Source organism: Trachypithecus francoisi, unplaced genomic scaffold (assembly GCF_009764315.1).
Source record: "Trachypithecus francoisi isolate TF-2019V2 unplaced genomic scaffold, Tfra_2.0 Lachesis_group11, whole genome shotgun sequence".
In the NCBI taxonomy this organism is placed as follows: domain Eukaryota; kingdom Metazoa; phylum Chordata; class Mammalia; order Primates; family Cercopithecidae; genus Trachypithecus; species Trachypithecus francoisi.
The window spans coordinates 21,872,600-21,891,510 of record NW_022681456.1 but is presented as its reverse complement, the minus strand read 5'-3'; the positions used below and the strand labels follow the sequence as shown (position 1 = coordinate 21,891,510).

Sequence of the window (18,911 nt, the reverse complement as noted above, 5' to 3'; positions counted from 1 at the left end):
AAAATAAATAAATAATAAAATAAACGATCTTATAGTACTTGGACTAGGAAGCATAGGAAGCATTTCTCATAATGTTTCTCCTAAGTCCAAAACTAAAACCCACACATTATAGAGATGTATGGAGAAGAAAATAAATGTCACTATATTAGGTTTTTAATCTCTGTATTTATTAATACTATTTGAATGAGGATGCTGGGGTACAGCAGATCCATATCATCACTTACAGGATAATAACCACACCAGTTTGCCCCGATTCTTACCCCTGGGGGGAGAAAAAGAGAACCAGCTGTCATCTCACATGTGCTTGAGTTTGTACTCTAGGCGAGGACTGCCCCAATTCTGAATCTAGGTGGTCACCTAGGGACCTTCTGAGAGAGGGAGGGAAAGAATCTACCTCCCAAGTGTCATGTGGACAGAGACAAGGACCCTGGCTTTTAGCCTTTGGAATGGAAACACATCTCTTGATGGGGAGATAAGACTAGTAACTTTTTTTGTTTTTCTTTTCCAAGAGACAGGGTCCAGCTCTGTCACCCAGACCGGAGTGCTGTGGCAAGATCATAGCTCACTGCAGCCTCAAACTCCTGGGCTCAGGGGATCCTCCCAAGTAGCAAGGACTACAGGTTCACACCACCACACCCGTGATTTTTTCTTCTTGTTGTTGTCGTCGAGATGGGGTCTTGCTATGTTGCCCAAGCTGGTCTCAAACTCATGGCCTCAAGCAATCCTCTCACCAGGCTGGAATTACAGGCATGAGCCACCATGCCTAGCCCCAACTAATTGCTTTAAAACCCAGCTTTACTGTTCAGGGTCTGTCTCCATGGTGTGGGTCTCACCCACCCTTGATGTCTGAACACATAAACCTCCAGGGAAGGAAACCTCTGGGGTTCTCAGTAGCTGATCAGCCATGAGTTGAATTTCCAAGGCTTGTCCTTTAGTCCAGATCTCAACTTTCAATCAGATATGCTCAGAGAGCCCTAACTATACAGAAAGATAAAAATATTTCCTTTACAGTCCCACACACCAGGAAACTCTTCCTAAAACAAAATTGAACCATTTCTGGAACAAGGCAAGATACGTATAAATAAATAATAAATTCAAATGTGAACATGAATGTGTGTGGGTCTCAGTATGCATACATTGGGCATAGCATCCTGATTGTCAAGGTCAGTATAGAGTTAAACATAATCACTATGACCTGCATTACCAGCCAAAGGTAAAAATACAGCCACAGCTCTTTCAATTCTCTAAGTAATGGCTCCAGTAATATACCCTCATGATGTTAACAAAGTTAGCCAATTATTGATGCATTTATATGTGCCAGGCACCAAGCGAAGATATCTACCAAATTGCATTTGGCCAAACCACTTCATTTGCAGAACAACCCTATGAGATAGTTGCCTTTAAATCCCCATTTTATTAATAGGGAAACTAAGGCTGGGGAGATGAATCCTCTTGCCTAAGATCACATAACCAGAAAGCTGCAAAGTCAGGATGTGAGCCCAGATTTCTCTCCAAAGCCACAAGGTTAAAGGTATTAACATTTGGGTGCTTCCTTCCAGGTAGAAATTTTTGAAGAGTTGAGATCTACCAGCTGGGTGTGGTGGCTCATGCCTGTAATCCCAGCACTTTTGGCAGGCTGAGGTGGATGGATTGCTTGAGCCCAGGAGTTAGAGACCGGCCTGGCCAACATGGAAAAACCCCATCTCTACTAAAAATACAAAAGTTAGACAAACCTGGCGGCACACACCTATAATCCCAGCTACTCAGGAGGCTGAGGCAGGAGAATTGCTTGAACCCAGGAGGTGGAGGTTGCAGTGAGCCAAGATCGCGCCACTGCACTCCAGCCTAAGCAACAAAGCAACACTCTGTCTTTAAAAAAAGAAAGAAAGAAAGAAAGAAAGAAATCTACCAGCTGGGCACAGTAGCTCAGGCCTGTAATCCCAGCACATTGGGAAACCAAGGCAAGTGGGTTGCTTGAACCCAGGAGTTCAAGACCAGCCTGGCCAACATGGCAAAACCTGTCTCCACTAAAACTACAAAAATTAACCAGGCATAGTGGTACTCACGTGTAATTGCAGTTACTCAGGATCCTGAGATGGGAGGATTAATTGAACCCGGGAGTTGGAGGCTGCTGTGAGCCCTTATCGCACCACTGCACTCCAGCCTGGGTGACAGAGCAAGACTCTGTTTCAAAGAAAAACAAAAAAAAATCTACCATAGACCCAGTTTAGTGAACTGTTGCATTCTGATTTTAACCACTCAAAACCGCTTTTTGTTAGATGTTTTTATTGCCCCCCATTTCAAAAAGAGAAACTGAGCCAGGCATGATGGCTCACTTCTATAATCCCAGCACTTTGGAAGGCTGAGGCAGGCGAATCACATGAGGTCAGGAGTTCAAGACCAGCCTGGCCAACATGGTGAAACCCTGTCTCTACTAAAAATACAAAAAATAGCTGGGTATAGTGGTGCGCACCTGTAATCCCAGCTACTTGGGAGGCTGAGGCAGGAAAATCTTGTGAACCCAGGTGGGGGAGGCTGCAGTGAGCCAAGATTGTGCCACTGCACTCCAGCCTGAGTGACAGAGTGAGACTCCATCACAAAAAAATAAATAAATAAATAAAAATAAACTGAGACCTAGGGAGAGGAAATGACCTGCCCAGGGACTGCAATAGTCTGTGGGCTGGGAAAGCACCTCTGCAGATGCTGTGTCTGGAACTCAGTCCATACCAGGTGGCATGAGAGTTGGGACAGCTCTTGCATTCGGACTAGCCAGGCCTGAAATTAATGTGGCAGACAGAAGTATCTAGAAATGTGTGAAAACCTGCCAGTCCCACCCAGACAGCCTCTGTCTCCCTGCCTTCGTAGAGCAGGAATGTTCTGACTCCCTGGGGGTCCCACGCACCCCATGAGAACCCAGAACCTCAGAGGGGCATTTCTTCCTGTCCTTTCAGCTCAGGAGTAACCTCAGAGGCTGCTATTTCTTGTCCCCAGCCCAGACAGGGCTCTGTGACTGGTCTTCATAGCTCCAGGACAGGGTCCGGGACTAGGAGGGCAGGACCTGAGAGGCCCTCGGAGGTCTGCCTCCCCAACCCTGCCTGAGACGGTGCAGGGAGAAGGTGGAAGTACAGAGTGGGCTCTGCGGTGGCCATGCTCACCTCTCGCCCACACTGTCCCCTTCTCCCCAGCGAGCTGAGGCTGCCCAGCGGGAGGTGGAAAGTCTCCGGGAACAGCTGGCCTCTGTCAACAGCTCCATCCGCCTGGCTTGCTGCTCTCCCCAGGGGCCCAGTGGGGTAAGGATGGGGTCGGGGAAGTGAGCAGGGAGGGCAGAGGGAAAGATTGGGAATGGCTGAGTTTGTGGGTTTCAGCATGTGGGTGACACTTTGTGGTTGATTGCGTGCATCCATTTGAAACTGGGAGTGTGAATGTGTGTGGGTCTCTGTGCATACACTGAGTGTAATCACTATGACCTGCTATACCAGCTGAGGATAAAAATATAACTACAGTTCTTTACTTTTCAAGCCCAAGTTTCCATATACCCTTTATTACCAGGAGTTCCAATATCTTCCTTTGAAGGCCTCCCTTACCCCTAGTTGTCCAAGAATGCCAGAAACTTCCTCAGACCAAAGATCATTCTGATTGCCAGATGCACCAGCAAGGACGTGGGGGAGAGTGAGTTTGAGGCAATACAGCAGCATGCAGTATTTGTGGATGCCACCAGGTGTCGCTGTTGAACACTGGTCATAGCAGCTTGGTGGATGCCAGGGATGGTGATGCCCCTGCTGGTTTTCAGTCCCCAAACTGGGTACTTTTAGGAGTATGAGCCAGCCAACATATCAATAGGCAATCATCACCAGGACTGCAGTGGGGCCACATACCAAGATAAAATTTAACATTCATACTCAGCCATTGGTTTCCAAATCATGCCAGGTGATTCTAGGGGGATTTCCCACCCCAGCCACATGCTGTGAAGAGCCAGTCTTCGGTGATCAACCCTGAGGTTCTTGTGTTAGGCCTAATTAATCAATTCATCTTTCTCTTTCCTCCTGGTTTGTACCTCTTTGGGGTCCTGGTGTCATTTCTTGATGAGACTTTCATCAAGGCCACCCCAGCCTACCCTTCTGTCCTATATTAGCAGTCTCCATCCTGGCTCTCCCAGAAAGCCGTGGGTTCGTTATATGAATTGGTCTGCCTTCTTTCCAGATCTCTGCATACCAAGGGGTGAGATTCATGATTCCTTACATAATAACAGGTCTGCTCCAGGGTGACTTCCCTCTCCACCCATGAACCTGAACTTGTGAGCATAATTTGCACTTCACCTGACACCCACATATACAGGCCCAGGTGTCTATATCTCTCTTTCCGTTTGAATATTGCAATGAGTCTCTGTGAATGTATTACTGTGTATGTATGTCTCTACTTGTGACCTTTGGGCAACTGACCGTATTCTTAATCTGACTGTGCCTCAGTTTCCTCATCTGTACAAGTAACACCTACTTTGTAGGGTTATTAAAAGGATTACATGAGTCAGGCATGGTGGCACATGCCTGTAGTCCCAGCCACTTAGGAGGCTGAGGCAGGAGGATCTCTTGAGCCCATGAGTTTGAGTCCAGCCTGGGCAACATAGCAAGATCCTGTCTCTGAAAAAAAAATGGATTACATGTAAAGTGCCTAAAATGGTGCTTGGGTCATTGTATATGCTCACTAAGTATTTGATGCTACTATTATAATTATTACTGTGTCTTTGGTATATCTGGGATGTTTTTGCTCAGGAGAGCATGTGGCTTCTTTGAGCACGTGCATGTCTGTTGTGTGTGATGATGTGTCCTTGTGAGTGTCTCTCTTTGATGCATGAGTATTTGTGTGTGTCAGCATATTTGGGAAAGTACATGTGTTAGTGTATGCTGTGGCTATAGGTGTGTCCTTGTGTGTCAGCCTGTGTCTGTGTCCCAGGAGATTGTATGTGTGTCCATGTGCCTGGGTGATGGCATAACACAGACAGAGTGAACACAGGAGAGAGAGGCTGTGTGGAGAGAGATGGAAAGTGAGAGAGCCCAAGAGGATGCCTCATAGAGGAATTTGCCAATGGTTCTTAATTAACCCCCGTGGAACCCAGCAAATGCCTGTGCTAATCAGCCCCAGGGAACTTTGCTGGTTTGGGGGGTGTGCTTTCCTGAGCACAACAGTGGCACTCGATGCTAATTAATTTAATGTATTAATGGCATCCGCTTCCTGTTTTAATTGGCATTTATCTCCATGGAAGAAAGCTGGGGTTGGGTTGGGGCTTTTTGTTTGTTTGGTTTTTTTTTTTTAAGTGTTTCTTAGATTTATGTGTAACTAAGCCTGACTTCAGGTTCCTCAAACAGCAACCTCTCCATCTTCATCCAGGACAGAGGGGCCATTTCCTAAAATGTGGAGAAGCCATAGGTCTTGGGGGCTATCAGCAAATTAGGCAGAGGAAGGAGCCACCCATAACGTGGCCCGTGGCTCCAAGGTGTCAAGTCTAATCCTGAGGGTCCCTCGTTGCCTAGAATGGGGACATACCCCTGGAGTAGGAGCCAGACCTGAGCGAGAAACAAACTTGCCTATGCTGATTCCTCTGTCGCGAGCTCCCAATCCCCAACCCCAGCTGACTACTTCTTTTTGTCATGGTTGTTCTTTTTTAATAAATATTTTAATCAAAGTGTGACTTAATACATAAGGAAAAGGGCACAAATCATAAGTGTACAGCACTTTGAATTTTTCAACACAAACACACCCCATACCATCATCCAAATCAACAAATGTACATTCTGCTTGGGATTCAGGGGTGGGGAGGCCAAACCTGTGGACCCCAGTCCCTCACCTCTCAGCCCCTCAAAGACCCCTTTGCCTGCAGGATAAGGTGAACTTCGCACTGTGCTCGGGCCCTCGGCTGGAGGCCGCGCTGGCCTCCAAGGACAGGGAGATCCTGCGTCTGCTGAAGGATGTGCAGCACCTCCAGAGCTCGCTGCAGGAACTGGAGGAGGCATCCGCCAACCAGATCGCTGACCTGGAGCGGCAGCTCACAGCCAAGTCCGAGGCCATAGAAGTGGGTCCTGGGGAGGGGGCGGGGGGCAGGTGGCCCCAGGCCGAAGCACACAGACCAGCCTCACCATCTTTCTTTGCTCTTCTAGAAGCTGGAAGAGAAGCTCCAGGCCCAGTCTGACTATGAAGAAATTAAAACGGAGCTGAGGTACCATGTGGGGTGGGGCTCCACAGACCCCCAGCACTCTTCCCTGGCCAGGAGCGCTTGGCAAAGTTCATCATCTTCCTCCCTCCTACTAAACCCCATTTGTTCTCTCCAGTAACACTGTGGATATCAAACCTTAACCATCCTTAGGCCGGGTGCAGTGGCTCATCCCTATAATCCCAACACTTTGGGAGGCCAAGGCAGGAGGATCGTTTGAGCTCAGGAGTTTGAGACCAGCCTGGGCAACAATGGGGATAACCCATCTCTACGAGAAAAAAACAGTTTTAATTAGCCAGGAGTGGTGGTGGTGCGTGCTGTAGTCTCAGCCACTCAGGAGGCTGATCTGGCCACTCAGGAGGCTGATGTGGGAGGATTGCTTGAGCCTGAGAAGTCAAGGCTGCAATGAGCTGTGGTGGCACCACTGCACTCCAGCCTGGACAACACAGTGAGACCCTGTCTCAAAAACAAAACAAAACGAAATTCAACCATCTTCAGTCATTTTCCATCAAGAGCTGCCTGTACAGGCAGATCACCTGAGGTCAGGAGTTCAAGACCAGCCTGGCCAACATGGCAAAACCCCGTCTCTACTAAAAATACAAAAATTAGCCAGGTGTAGTGGCGGTCACCTGTAGTCCAAACTACTTGGGAGGCTGAGGCAGAAGAATCGCTTGAACCCGGGAGGTGGAGATTGTGCCACTGCACTCCAGCCTGGGTGACAGAGTAAGACTCTGTCTCAAAGAAAAAAAAAAAAAATCTGCCTACAGACCATACAAGGGAACTTATTATGGGCATGGTAACTGGGAGGTGATTCATTAACCAGCTAAACTCAAGCTGGCCAGAATGGGGTCAGTTCAGGCAGCACCCCTCCAGGTAACACTGCCACCTGTTAATGAGCCTGCTACTTCAGGCCTGGGGTTGCAATGACTCTGGAATTAATGGGATTCCGGGGAATGGAGCAGTCATTGTCAGGGAGGTAAGCCGGGTCATTGCCTCTTGCAAGACCTCTCCTCCAGCCCAGGGGCTGGCTGACCTCAGACCCTCTCCACTTGCTCCGGCAGTATCCTGAAAGCCATGAAGCTGGCCTCCAGCACCTGCAGCCTCCCCCAGGTAAGTGTCCCTGCCACCATCCCTGCAGGACGGGCTGTCCCAGTGAGCCTTCCACCCACCAGGTACCCTCTCAACCTGCCTCTTGTCTCCTAGGGCATGGCCAAGCCTGAAGACTCACTGCTTATTGCAAAGGAGGCCTTCTTCCCTGCGCAGAAATTCCTTCTGGAGAAGCCCAGCCTCCTGGCCAGCCCTGGTAGGGGAGGAGGATACTCTGGGGCTGAGGGCTGGGGCGGGGACTATCTGTGGGTCTCTGGCCTTCTCATGCCCAAGGACCACTGCCTTCCATGCAGGCAGGAGAGCGACAGAACAACAGGTGTGCATTGATTTGGCAGCTGCTGTGTGCGTGTCCTGCAGGGCATCCACACACACCCACGTCACAGTTGGGGTCACACAGCTGGCTTGGGCCCTTCCAAGGCCCTCTAAAGGGCTCCACTCCCTGCTGAGCCTTCTTGAGCTGCAGGGACTTTCATGAAGAGGTTACAGGCGGACAAGCAGGCATTCTCACTGCACCCCCACAGCCGACCACTGGGAGGCTGTGGACATGATCACCCTCTCAGCTACCTGCTGACCTTTTTATTTTGAGACCAAGTCTCGCTCTGTCGCCCAGGCTGGAGTGCAGTGGTGCGATCTCAGCTCACTGCAGCCTCCACCTTCTGGGTTCAAGCAATTTTCCTGCCTCGGCCTCCCGAGTAGCTGGGATTGCAGGCATGCACCACCACACCTGGCTAATTTTTATGTTTTTGGTAGAGACGGGGTTTCATCACGTTGGCCAGGCTGGTCTCAAACTCCTGACCTCAGGTGATCTGCCTGCCTCGGCCTCCCAAAGTGCTGAGATTACAGGCGTGAGCCACCACACCGGGCCACTCACTGACCTTTTAGCCTTGTGACCCCAGGCAGGACTCTGTGCTGCCTCTGTTTCCTCATCCGTAAAATGGGTGTGACCTTGGGGCCCATTTCCTGGGTGCAGGTCTAGTGAGTCAGCTCCAGGGTGGGTTCCCAGCAAGGGCTCATCTGCAGGTGGTGGCGAGTTTGACTTCCCATCCCAGGCCGAGGTGCTGGGCCCATGGCACGTTCTCAGCTGATGCTCTTGGTGATGGGGTGGGGCGCTCCCCAGAGCTGGCATTTGGACCGGGCCTGGAAGAGTGGGGCTTGGATAATGGAGGGGTAGGGCAGAAACAGCCAAGGTCGGCACTTCCAGCTGCTGGATGCCTATAGCATTGCTCCCCACCCCCACCTCCCCACCAAACCCTTCCCTCCTTCTCCTCCTTCCTTCCTCTATTTCTGACTTTCTGTCTCTATATGTCTCTGTCTCTGTCTCTCTCCCCCACCCCACCCCGCCTCTCTCCCCGTCCCTCTCTCCCCCACCTCTCTCCCCACCCCTCTCTGTCATGTGGTTTCTCTGTGTCCCTCGTTGTCTCTTTCTCTCTCTCTCACATGTGGTCTCTCTGTCTGTCTCATTATCTCTCTCTCTCTGTCTCTCTCACATGTGGTCTCTGTCTCGCGCTGTCTCTCTCTCTGTCCCTTTCATGTGGTTTCTCTCTGTGTCTCTCTTTCTCGTTGTCTCTGTCTGTCTGTCTCCCCCTCTGGTTCTTTTTCTCCCTGTCTCTCTCTCCCCTCATCATTGTCTTCCCCATCTGTCTGTCTGTCTGTCTGGGTGTTCTAGAGGAAGACCCATCAGAGGACGATTCCATCAAGGATTCACTGGGCACGGAGCAGTCCTACCCCTCCCCTCAGCAGCTCCCACCTCCGCCAGGGCCTGAAGACCCCCTGTCTCCCAGCCCCGGGCAGCCCCTGCTTGGCCCCGGCTTGGGGCCTGATGGCCCTCGGACTTTCTCGCTGTCCCCCTTCCCCAGCCTGGCATCAGGGGAGAGATTGATGATGCCCCCGGCTGCCTTCAAGGGAGAGGCGGGCGGCCTGCTGGTGTTCCCCCCAGCCTTCTACGGCGCCAAACCCCCCACAGCCCCTGCCACCTCGGCCCCTGGCCCTGAGCCACCAGGCGGTCCTGAGCCTGCCGATGGTGGTGGGGGCGGAGCGGCAGGGCCTGGGGCAGAGGAGGAGCAGCTGGACACGGCAGAGATCGCCTTCCAGGTGAAGGAGCAGCTGCTAAAACACAACATCGGGCAGCGGGTGTTTGGGCATTACGTGCTGGGGCTATCGCAGGGCTCGGTCAGCGAGATCCTAGCCCGGCCCAAGCCCTGGCGCAAGCTCACGGTGAAGGGCAAGGAGCCCTTCATCAAGATGAAGCAGTTCCTATCGGATGAGCAGAACGTGCTGGCGCTCAGGACCATCCAAGTGCGGCAGCGAGGTGAGTGCCCAAGAGGGCCTGTCCCTGCTGGCCACCACGCCAGGTCCAGGGCATCAGGGCTGGGGGCTGAGGACATGAGCTCTGGGTTCAAAGCCCAGCTCCGCTACCACCTGGCTGTGTGACCCAGGGCCAGTGACTTTGCCTCTCTGTGCCTCAGTTTCCCCTCTGTAAAAGCAGGAAATACATCCTCACCCTCTCCTTCCTGGCCCTAGCCGGAGACAGGCTGCCCTTCCTGGGACACTCAGGATAAGGGTGGTGGGAAAAGTCTCCAGGTGCTGCCCTGGCAGGTACTTACCAAACACTTCCAAGCCTCAGTTTACACATTTGTAAGACTGCCAGCCTTACCAGACTTGATTTTTTGGGTAATCAGTGTGAAGGGTCCTAGCTGTGGCCTCACAGATGCCTGAGTTTGAGTCCCAGCTCTGCTGTTCATCCACTGGGTGACCTCAGACAACTCCTTTCATCTGTGCCCCAGTTTCTGCATCTGTCAGCCTCCAGGAGGCACTATGAGGATTAAACAGGCATCAAACACTGACCACAGCACCTGGCACACAGTGCTGCTTGAGAACTGATAGGGGCGGTGGTTGCCATAGTCATTGTCGTCATCATTTCTTTTTTTTTTTTTTCCCTTGAGATGGAATCTCACTCTGTCGCCCCGGCTGGAGTGCAGTGGCACAATCTCAGCTCACTGCGACCTCTGCCTCCTGGGTTCAAGCAATTCTGCTGTCTCAGCCTCCCTAGTAACTGGGATTACAGTCGCATGCCACCATGTCTGGCTAATTTTTACATTTTTAGTAGAGACAGGGTTTCACCATATTGGTCAGGCTGGTCTCAAACTTCTGGCCTCAAGTGATCCACCTGCCTTGGCCTCCCAAAGTGCTGGGATTACAGGCATGAGCCACCGCATCCTATTTCTTTATTATTATTATTTTTTTTTTTTTTTTTTTTGAGACAGAGTCTGGTTCTGTCACCCAGACTGAAGTGCAGTGGCACAATCTCGGCTCACTACAACCACTGCCTCCTGGGTTCAAGCGATTCTCCTACCTCAGCCTCCTGAGTAGCTGGGATTACAGGTGCACGCCACCATGCTTGGCTAATTTTGTATTTTTAGTAGAGACAGGGTTTCACCATGTTGGCCAGGATAGCCTCAAACTCCTGACCTCAAGTGGTCCTCCCACCTCGGCCTCCCAAAGTGCTGGGATTACGGGCATGAGCCGCCATGCCTGGCCTCGCTATTATGATTCTTATTTCAAGCCAGAATCACTCATAGGCCCACAGTTTGTTATGCAGACTAAGTGGTGACTCTGCCATCTCACTGATGGTCTGACCCTCACTCTCCTGGGAGGAGGAGACAGCCCCCCACCCCACCAGGCTCCAGAGACTGAGCCCAACATGCAGATCCTGCCACAGATGCCTTCTTGCCTCCCCAGGCAGCATCACCCCGAGAATCCGCACACCCGAGACGGGCTCGGACGACGCCATCAAGAGCATTCTAGAGCAGGCCAAGAAGGAGATCGAGTCGCAGAAAGGCGGTGAGTGTGACCCCTGCAAGCAAGGCCTGAGGGCCCGGGGCCAGCTGTGAACAGGAGGTGAGGCCTCGTCTACCTTCGTCCATCCCAGAGAGAATCCAGGTGGATCAGAACCACCAGAGGCCAGAGGGGCCCATCTTGAGTGCATGGGTGGTTGTGAGTGCATGGGTGGTCGTGGCACCGCTCAGAACCCTGCCACGGCTCTCAACATAAAATCTCAACCCTCGGCCAGGCACAGTGGCTCATGCCTGTAATCCCAGCACTTTGGGAGGCCAAGGTGGACTAATCACCTGAAGTCAGGAGTTTGAGACCAGCCTGGCCAACGTGGTACAACCCCATCTCTACTAAAAATACAAAATTACCTGGGTGTGGTGATACGTGCCTGTAATCCCAGCTATTCAGGAAGCTGAGGCAGGAGAATTGCTTGAACCTGGGAAACGGAGGTTGCAGTGAGCCAAGATCACACCACTGCGCTCCAGCCTAGGTGACAAAGTAAGACTCCGTCAAAAAAAAAAAAAAAAGAAAAATATCCCAAGACTTGACAAGGCCTACAGGCCCTACAGTCTTCAGGCCCCTCCTTGCCTGTCACGTGAACTGTTCAGTCATGCCCAGCTGCTGTTCACCCCACCCTGCGCCTCTGATGCTGTCCTTACCCCAGCTGCCTTTCACCTGGCCAACTCCTGCTCATACCTATGACCCAACTCAGAAGTTATCTCCTGCAAGAAGATGGATTGGACACTGCGCCCGCCTCCCTCCACCCCCACCACAATGACCTGCTTGCTTGCTGCAGTGGAGCCAGACTGGCCACAAATTCTGGCTCTGCTGTTTATTGACTGTGTGACCTTGGGCAAGTTACTTAGCCTCTTTGTGCCTTCATTATCTTTTTTTTTTTTTTTGAGACGGGTTCTCACTCTGTCACCCAGGCTGGAGGGCAGTGGCACGGCACAGTCTCGGCTCACTGCAACCTCTGCCTCCTGGGTTCAAGTGATTCTCCTGCCTCAGCCTCCTGAGTAGTTGGGATCACAGGCACGTGCCACCATGCCTGGCTTTCTTTTTTTTTTTTTTTTTTTTTTTTGTATTTTTAGTAGAGACGGGGTTTCACCATGTTGGTCAGGCTGCTCTCGAACTCCTGACCTCGTGATCCACCTGCCTCAGCCTCCCAAAGTGTTGGGATTACAGGTGTGAGCCACCGTGCCCGGCCCATCTTCTCATCTTTAGAATGGGGACTGTGGGTGGCTGTGGTGGGCGGATCACCTGAGGTCAGGAGTTCGAGACAAGTCTGCCCAACGTGGCAAAACACCATCACTACTAAACATACAAAAAAATTAGGTGGGCATGGTGGCGCATGCCTGTAACCCCAGCTACTTGGGAGGCTGAGGCAGGAGAATCTCTTGAACCCGGGAGGCGGAGCTTACAGTGAGCTTAGATCACGCCACTGCACTCCAGCCTGGGCAACAAGAGCGAAACTCCATCTCAAAAAGAAAAGAAAGCGGGGCGGGGGGGACTGTATTAGTTTTCCTTTCTCAGGGTTGTGTGAAGATCAAATGAGGTCGGTATAATCCTGAAAGATCAGCCATCATTACAGCAAATATTATCATTATTACCTCCTTGTTGCAGTTCCGCGCTGTCACAAACGACTCTGCTGGTGTGGCTGTCCCTCCCTCTGCTGTGGGGGCTTCTTGCAGCCAGGGACCGAGTTCCATCCTCACACCCAGCACAGCCTAGACTGTAGCTGACTGAGACCCTGGACTCCGGCTTCAAAGCCCTCCTCCATTTTTGCGGTGTCTGCTGCCTCCTGGTGGCTGCTCCGAGCAGGTGTCCTGAATCCCTCCAGTTGTCGCCAGGAGCCGAGATGTTTCCCAATGAATGGCCCTCCCTCTGCCTGGTCCCTGGAAGGGGTGAGGGGAGAAGGGACTTACCCAGCTACCCTGCCCCACCTGTAAAATCCTCTGAGCCTAATTTCCTTCTTGGTCAGTTCCAGTAGCAAGAGAGATGCAAGACAGAGAAGGATATAACCATACAGTAAACATTTATTAAGCACCTACTGTGGACTAGACACAGGTTTCAGATATGGGAGAGACATGAGACATGATATGGAGGTGAAAAGAACCATGAGAAATAACTAGCCAGAGCCGGGCACGGTGGCTCATGCCTGTAATCCCAGTACTCTGGGAGGCCGAGGCGGACGGATCACCTGAGGTCAGGAGTTTGAGACCAGCCTGGACAACATGGTGAAACCCTGTCTCTGCTAAAAATGCAAAAATTGGCTGGGCATGGTGGTAGGTGCCTGTAACCCCAGCTATTTGGAGACTGAGGCAAGAGAATTGCTTGAACCTACGAGGCAAAGGTTGCAGTAAGCCAAGATCTTGCCACTACACTCCAGCCTGCGCGACAAGAGCAAAACTCAGTCTAAAAAAAAGGAAAAAAAGAAACCCCATCTCCTCTAAAAATACAAAAATTAGCCAGGTGTGGTGGCACACACCTGTGGTCCCAGCTACTCAAGAGGCTGAGGCAGGTAGATCACCGGAGCCCAGGAGGTAGAACTTGTAGCGAGCCGAGATCTCATCACTACACTCCAGCCTGGGTGACAGAGTGAGATTCTGTCTAAAAAAAAAAAAAAAAAAGAATAGAAAAAGAAATAACTAGCCAAAGTCTCCACTAAACATACAGGACAACTGAGGCCAGGGAGGGAAGACATGAGTTCAGTTACGCAGAGACAGAGGGAAACCCCAGGTCTCCCACCTCTTCATACAGCACTTTCTCCTGGGGGTCAGAAGCAGGCACCAGGGCAATGTCAAAGACAACATCGCAGCAGAGGAAAACATTTGCTATCCATGGGCCAGCTGGTGGCCTTATATTCAGTGTCCAGGAGGAGTTCAGCAAGAGGAAAAATACAAAGGTTATTGCCCCTAACCCCTGGCAAAAAAAAAAAATGAATGCTAAGCAGTGGGCACACTAGCCACTGCCAGGGAGGAAATGAATGTGACTAACTGCTCAATCACGAGTTCTGCTTCTAGGATTCGAAGGAAATGTCCAGAATGGGGACAGGGGTTTATATATAAGCCATTCCCAACATTATTCATAAGAGTGACAAACTGGAAACAAAACAACCTAAGTGTCCGGCAGTGGGGGATCTGGTAAGTAAAGCAGATAATATCCCCTCAGTGGCATGTGCAGCCCTTAAAGGTAGAACTTTTAATGATAAGAAAAAATGGAGCCAGGCACGGTGGCTCACACCTGTAATCCCAACACTTTGGAAGGCCAAGACAGATGGATCACTTGAGGTCGGGAGCTGGAGACCAGCCTGGCCCACATGGTAAAACCCTGTCTCTACTAAAAATACAAAAGTTAGCCAGGCATGGTGGTAGGAACCTGTAATCCCAGCTACTCAGTAGGCTGAGGCAGGAGAATCACTTGAACCTGGGAAGCAGAGGTTGCAGTGAGCCGAGATCGTGCCATTGCACTCCAGCCTGGGTGACAGAGCAAGACTCAGTCTCAGAAAAGAAAAAAAAAAAAATGTTTAGCCGGGTATAGTGGCACATGCATGTAGTCTCAACTACTTGAGAGGCTGAGGCAGGAAGATCACTTGAGCCCAGGAATTTGAGACCAGCCTGAGCAACATACCAAGACCTTGTCTCCAAAAAAGAAAAAAAGAAAGAAAAAAAAACACTCATGTTGATACTAAATGGGGACAAACCAGACTACACTTCCACATATCGAGTACGATCATGCGATGCATGTAGTCTAGAAAACAGACTGGGCCAGGCGTGGTGGCTCACGCCTGTAATCCCAGCACTTTGGGAGGCCGAGGCAGGCGGATCACGAGGTCAGGAGATCGAGACCATCCTGGCTAACATGGTGAAACCCCGTCTCTACTAAAAATACAAAGAAAATTAGCCGGGCATGGTGGCAGGCGCCTGTAGTCCCAGCTACTTGGGAGGCTGGGGCAGGAGAATGGCATGAACCCAGGAGGCGGAGCTTGCAGTGAGCTGAGATGCGCCACTGCACTCCAGCCTGGGCAACAGAGCGAGACTTCGTCTCAAAAAAAAAAAAAAAAAGAAACAGACTGGAAGGGAATACTTGAAAATATTTCACATGGTTGCCCCTAGGAGACAGTAAGGGGGACTTTCATTTTCATCTTGACTTTTTGTGCTTTTTTTTGCATGCTCTTCTGTGCTCCCGTAGTAGGCAAGTATGAGGTTTTTTTAATCAAGGTAAAATTCTCGTAACATAAAATTAAGGGTTTTTTTTTGTTTTGTTTTGTTTTTGTTTTTTGAGACAGAGTCTCTTGCTCTGTCACACAGGCTGGAGTGCAGTGGTGTGATCTTGGCTCACTGCAACCTCCACCCTCCACCTCCCAAGTTCAAGCAATTCTCCTGCCTCAGCCTCCTGAGTAGCTGGGATTACAGGTGCGCACCACCATGCCCAGCTAATTTTTGTATTTTTAGTAGAGACAGGGTTTCACCACATTAGCCAGACTGGTCGCAAATTCCTGACCTCAAGTGATCTGCCTGCCTCAGTCTCCCAACGTGCTGGAATTACAGCCATGAACCACCACACCAGGCCAAAACTAACCATTTTAAAGTGTACAGTTCAGTAGTATTTAGTACAGTGTTATGCAACCATCATCTGTCTCCAGTTCACACATGTTCATCACCCCAGAAGGAAACCCTATACCCATTAAGCAGTGCTTCTCCATTCCACTGTCCCCCCAGCCCCTGGCAACCACTGATCTGCATCCTGTTTCTGTGGATTGACCTGTTCTGCACATTTTGTGTAAATGGAATCATATCATGTGTGCTACCTCGCATCTGGCCTCTTCCACTCAGCCCCATGTTTGTAAGGCTCATTCCTGTTGTAGCCCCTGTCAGTGCTTCATTCCTTTTTATGACAAAATAATGTTCCATTGCTATATTACTTTTTAATTGGAAAAGCAATGAAAATTATTTTTAATGGGTCTAAGAGGACCCACTAGGATGAAAACTACACAGAGATAATGAAGAAGGGGTTACATTGATCTGGCTTTCTACAGAGCTGGAGAGACTCCAGTGTCGGGAACGCTACTCCGAGGGCAGAGGGAAGCACCTTTTCATTTACTGGTTAATTGTCATTCCTCAGGGCACAGATCCATCTATTATCCTTGGTTCATGGCACACTCATAGGGCTGCTGCCTGCATGGCCTTCTCCCGGGTGTGTGTGTGTGTGTATGTGTGTACACATGTGCATATATATGTGTATATATGTGTGTGTATATTCATGCGTTTATTCATTCATTCATGTAAATGACAGAATGAACCTCTGGGAATGTATTGCCCAACCCAAGATTTAGAAAATTCCCAATAACTGACATCCGGCATTTTCCTCCCCCATCCCACCCCTGCCTTCCTTTCCCAGAGATGTCTTTCATCCTAAATTTTTGTCCTGTTGTTCCTTTGTGTTTGCCATTTGTAGAAAATATTTTTCACTAAATCATATATTATTTATGTTGTTTGTTATGGAACTTGATAGAAAATACGTGATGCCGGCCAGGCGCGGTGGCTCACACCTATAATTCTAGCACTTTAGGAGGCCAAGGCGGGCAGATCATTTGAGCTCAAGAGTTTGAGACCAGCCTGGCTAACATGGTGAAACCCCGTCTCTACTAAAAATACAAACAAAAAAATTAGCCAGGCCTGGTGGTGAGTGCCTGTAATCCCAGCTACTTGGGAGGCTGAGGCAAGAGAACTGCTTGAACCCAGGAGGCAGAAGTTGAGGTGAGCCGAGATCACGCCACTGCACTCCAGCCTGGGTGACAGAACAAGACTCAGTTAAAAAAAAAAAAGAAAACATGTGATACTGAATGCCATCTTATTGGACTTGATTTTGTTGTTGTTTGAGACAGGCTCTCCCTCTGTTACCCAGGCTGGAGTGTAGTGGTGCAAACATGGCTCACTGCCGCCTCGACCTCCCAGGATCAAGTGATCCTCCTGCCTCAGCTGGGACCGCAGGCATACATCACCATGCCTGGCTAAGTTTTTTTTTTTTTTTTTACTTTTTTGTAGAGTCAGGGTCTCATTTTGTTGCCTAGGCTGGTCTTGAGCTCCTGGGCTCCAGTAATCCTCCTGTCTCAACCTCCCAAAGTGCTGGTATTATAACCATAAGCCACTGCTCCCAGCCTGGACCTGCTTTTTTCACTCAATATTATGTTATTAGGTTTCACACAAAGGGCACAGTAGCTCACACCTGTAGTCCTAGCTCCTCGGGAGGCTGAGGCAGGAAAACCACTTAAACCCAAGAGTTTGAGACCACAGAGAGCTATGATCGCACCTGAGATTGAGCCACTGCACTCCAGCCTGGGCAACATAGCAAGACTGCATCTCTTTTGTTTTTTTTTTTTTTCTTTTTTTTGAGACGGAGTCTCACTGTCTCCCAGGCTGGAGTACAGTGGCGCGATCTCCGCTCACTGCAAGCTCCGTTGCCTCCCGGGTTCACGCCATTCTCCTGCCTCAGCCTCCCGAGAAGCTGGGACTAGAGGCGCCCACCACCATGCCCAGCTAATTTTTTTGTATTTTTAGTAGAGATGGGGTTTCACCGTATTCACCAGGATGGTCTCGATCTCCTGACCTCGTGATCCGCCCGCCTCGGCCTCCCAAAGTGCTGGGATTACAGGCGTGAGCCACCGCGCCCGACGACTGCATCTCTTAAAAAAAAAAAAAAAAAAAAGATTCATGTGTGATTTTGCATGAGGACTTACTTTTTCACTGCTGTATAGTGTTCCATGTGTGATCATCCCACTATTTTTTTTTTTTTTTTTTCTAGAGATGGATGTCTCACTCTATCACCTGGGTCAGAGTGCAGTGATGCAATCTTGGTTCACTGCAGCCTCGACCTCACAGGCTCAAGCAATCCTCCCAACTCAGACCCTGAGGTACAGGTGTGAGCCACCACGCCCGGCTAATTTTTGTATTTTTTGCAGAGACTGCGTTTTGCCATGTTGCCCAGGCTGGTCTCGAAATCCTAAATTCAGACAATTTGACTGCCTCAGCCTCCCAAAGTGCTGGGATTACCAGTGTGAGCCACTGTGCCTGGCCCATCCCACTATTTTTGATCCATTCTCTGTGTGGGCATTTGGATTCATTGCTATTGGAACAAGTGAAGGGCTGGGCACAGTGGCTCATGCCTGTAATCCCTACACTTTGGGAGGCTGAGGAGGGCAGATGGCTTGAGTCCAGGAGTTTGAGACCAGCCTGGGCAATATAGCAAACCCCTGTCTCTACAAAAAATACAAAAATTAGCTGCGCATGGTGGCACATGTCTGCAGTCCCAGCACTTTGGGAGGCTCAGGCAGGAGAATCACTTGAAGCTAGGAGTTTGAAACCAGCCTGGGCAACATGGCAAGACCCATCTCTATGAAAGGAAGGAAGGAAGGGAAGGGAAACGGCGAAGGAAGGAAATATTTTTAAAGAATTTTTTTAAAAACAGAACAAGTGACCAAGCCACTTTTCTGTGCCTTCGTGTTTTCTTTGTCTTTAAACATTTGCATGGTTGGATCATGGCCTATGTAAAAGTCAGGTCAGGCCAGGCACGGTGGCTCATGCCTGTAATCCCAGCACTTCAGGAGGCTGAGGGGTAGATCACTTGAGCTCAGGAGTTAGAGACCAGCCTGGCCAACATGGCAAAACCCCCTCTCTACTAAAGCTAAATGGCTGGGCGTGGTGGTGCGCGCCTATAATCCCAGCTACTGGGGAGGCTGAGGTAGGAGAATTGCTGGAACCGGGGAGGC

At 50.3% G+C, this 18,911-nt stretch overlaps 1 protein-coding gene and 1 long non-coding RNA gene across 2 annotated transcripts in view; one reads left to right on the top strand and one right to left on the bottom strand.

The window, feature by feature from the left end:
• The window catches only part of LOC117089401, a 30,235-nt gene extending 16,131 nt beyond the window's left edge, over nucleotides 1-14,104 (bottom strand). The window contains exon 1 of the long non-coding RNA XR_004439581.1: nucleotides 13,892-14,104. This is a non-coding gene — a long non-coding RNA (uncharacterized LOC117089401). The remainder of the gene's footprint in view (nucleotides 1-13,891) is intronic.
• The window catches only part of CUX2 (cut like homeobox 2), a 137,917-nt gene that overhangs the window by 89,697 nt on the left and 29,309 nt on the right, over nucleotides 1-18,911 (top strand). Inside the window, exons 9-15 of the mRNA XM_033220603.1 lie at nucleotides 3,186-3,290; nucleotides 5,876-6,067; nucleotides 6,153-6,211; nucleotides 7,267-7,315; nucleotides 7,409-7,508; nucleotides 8,979-9,620; nucleotides 11,051-11,152. Of these exons, the coding sequence (XP_033076494.1) occupies nucleotides 3,186-3,290; nucleotides 5,876-6,067; nucleotides 6,153-6,211; nucleotides 7,267-7,315; nucleotides 7,409-7,508; nucleotides 8,979-9,620; nucleotides 11,051-11,152 (1,249 nt within the window). The remainder of the gene's footprint in view (nucleotides 1-3,185; nucleotides 3,291-5,875; nucleotides 6,068-6,152; nucleotides 6,212-7,266; nucleotides 7,316-7,408; nucleotides 7,509-8,978; nucleotides 9,621-11,050; nucleotides 11,153-18,911) is intronic.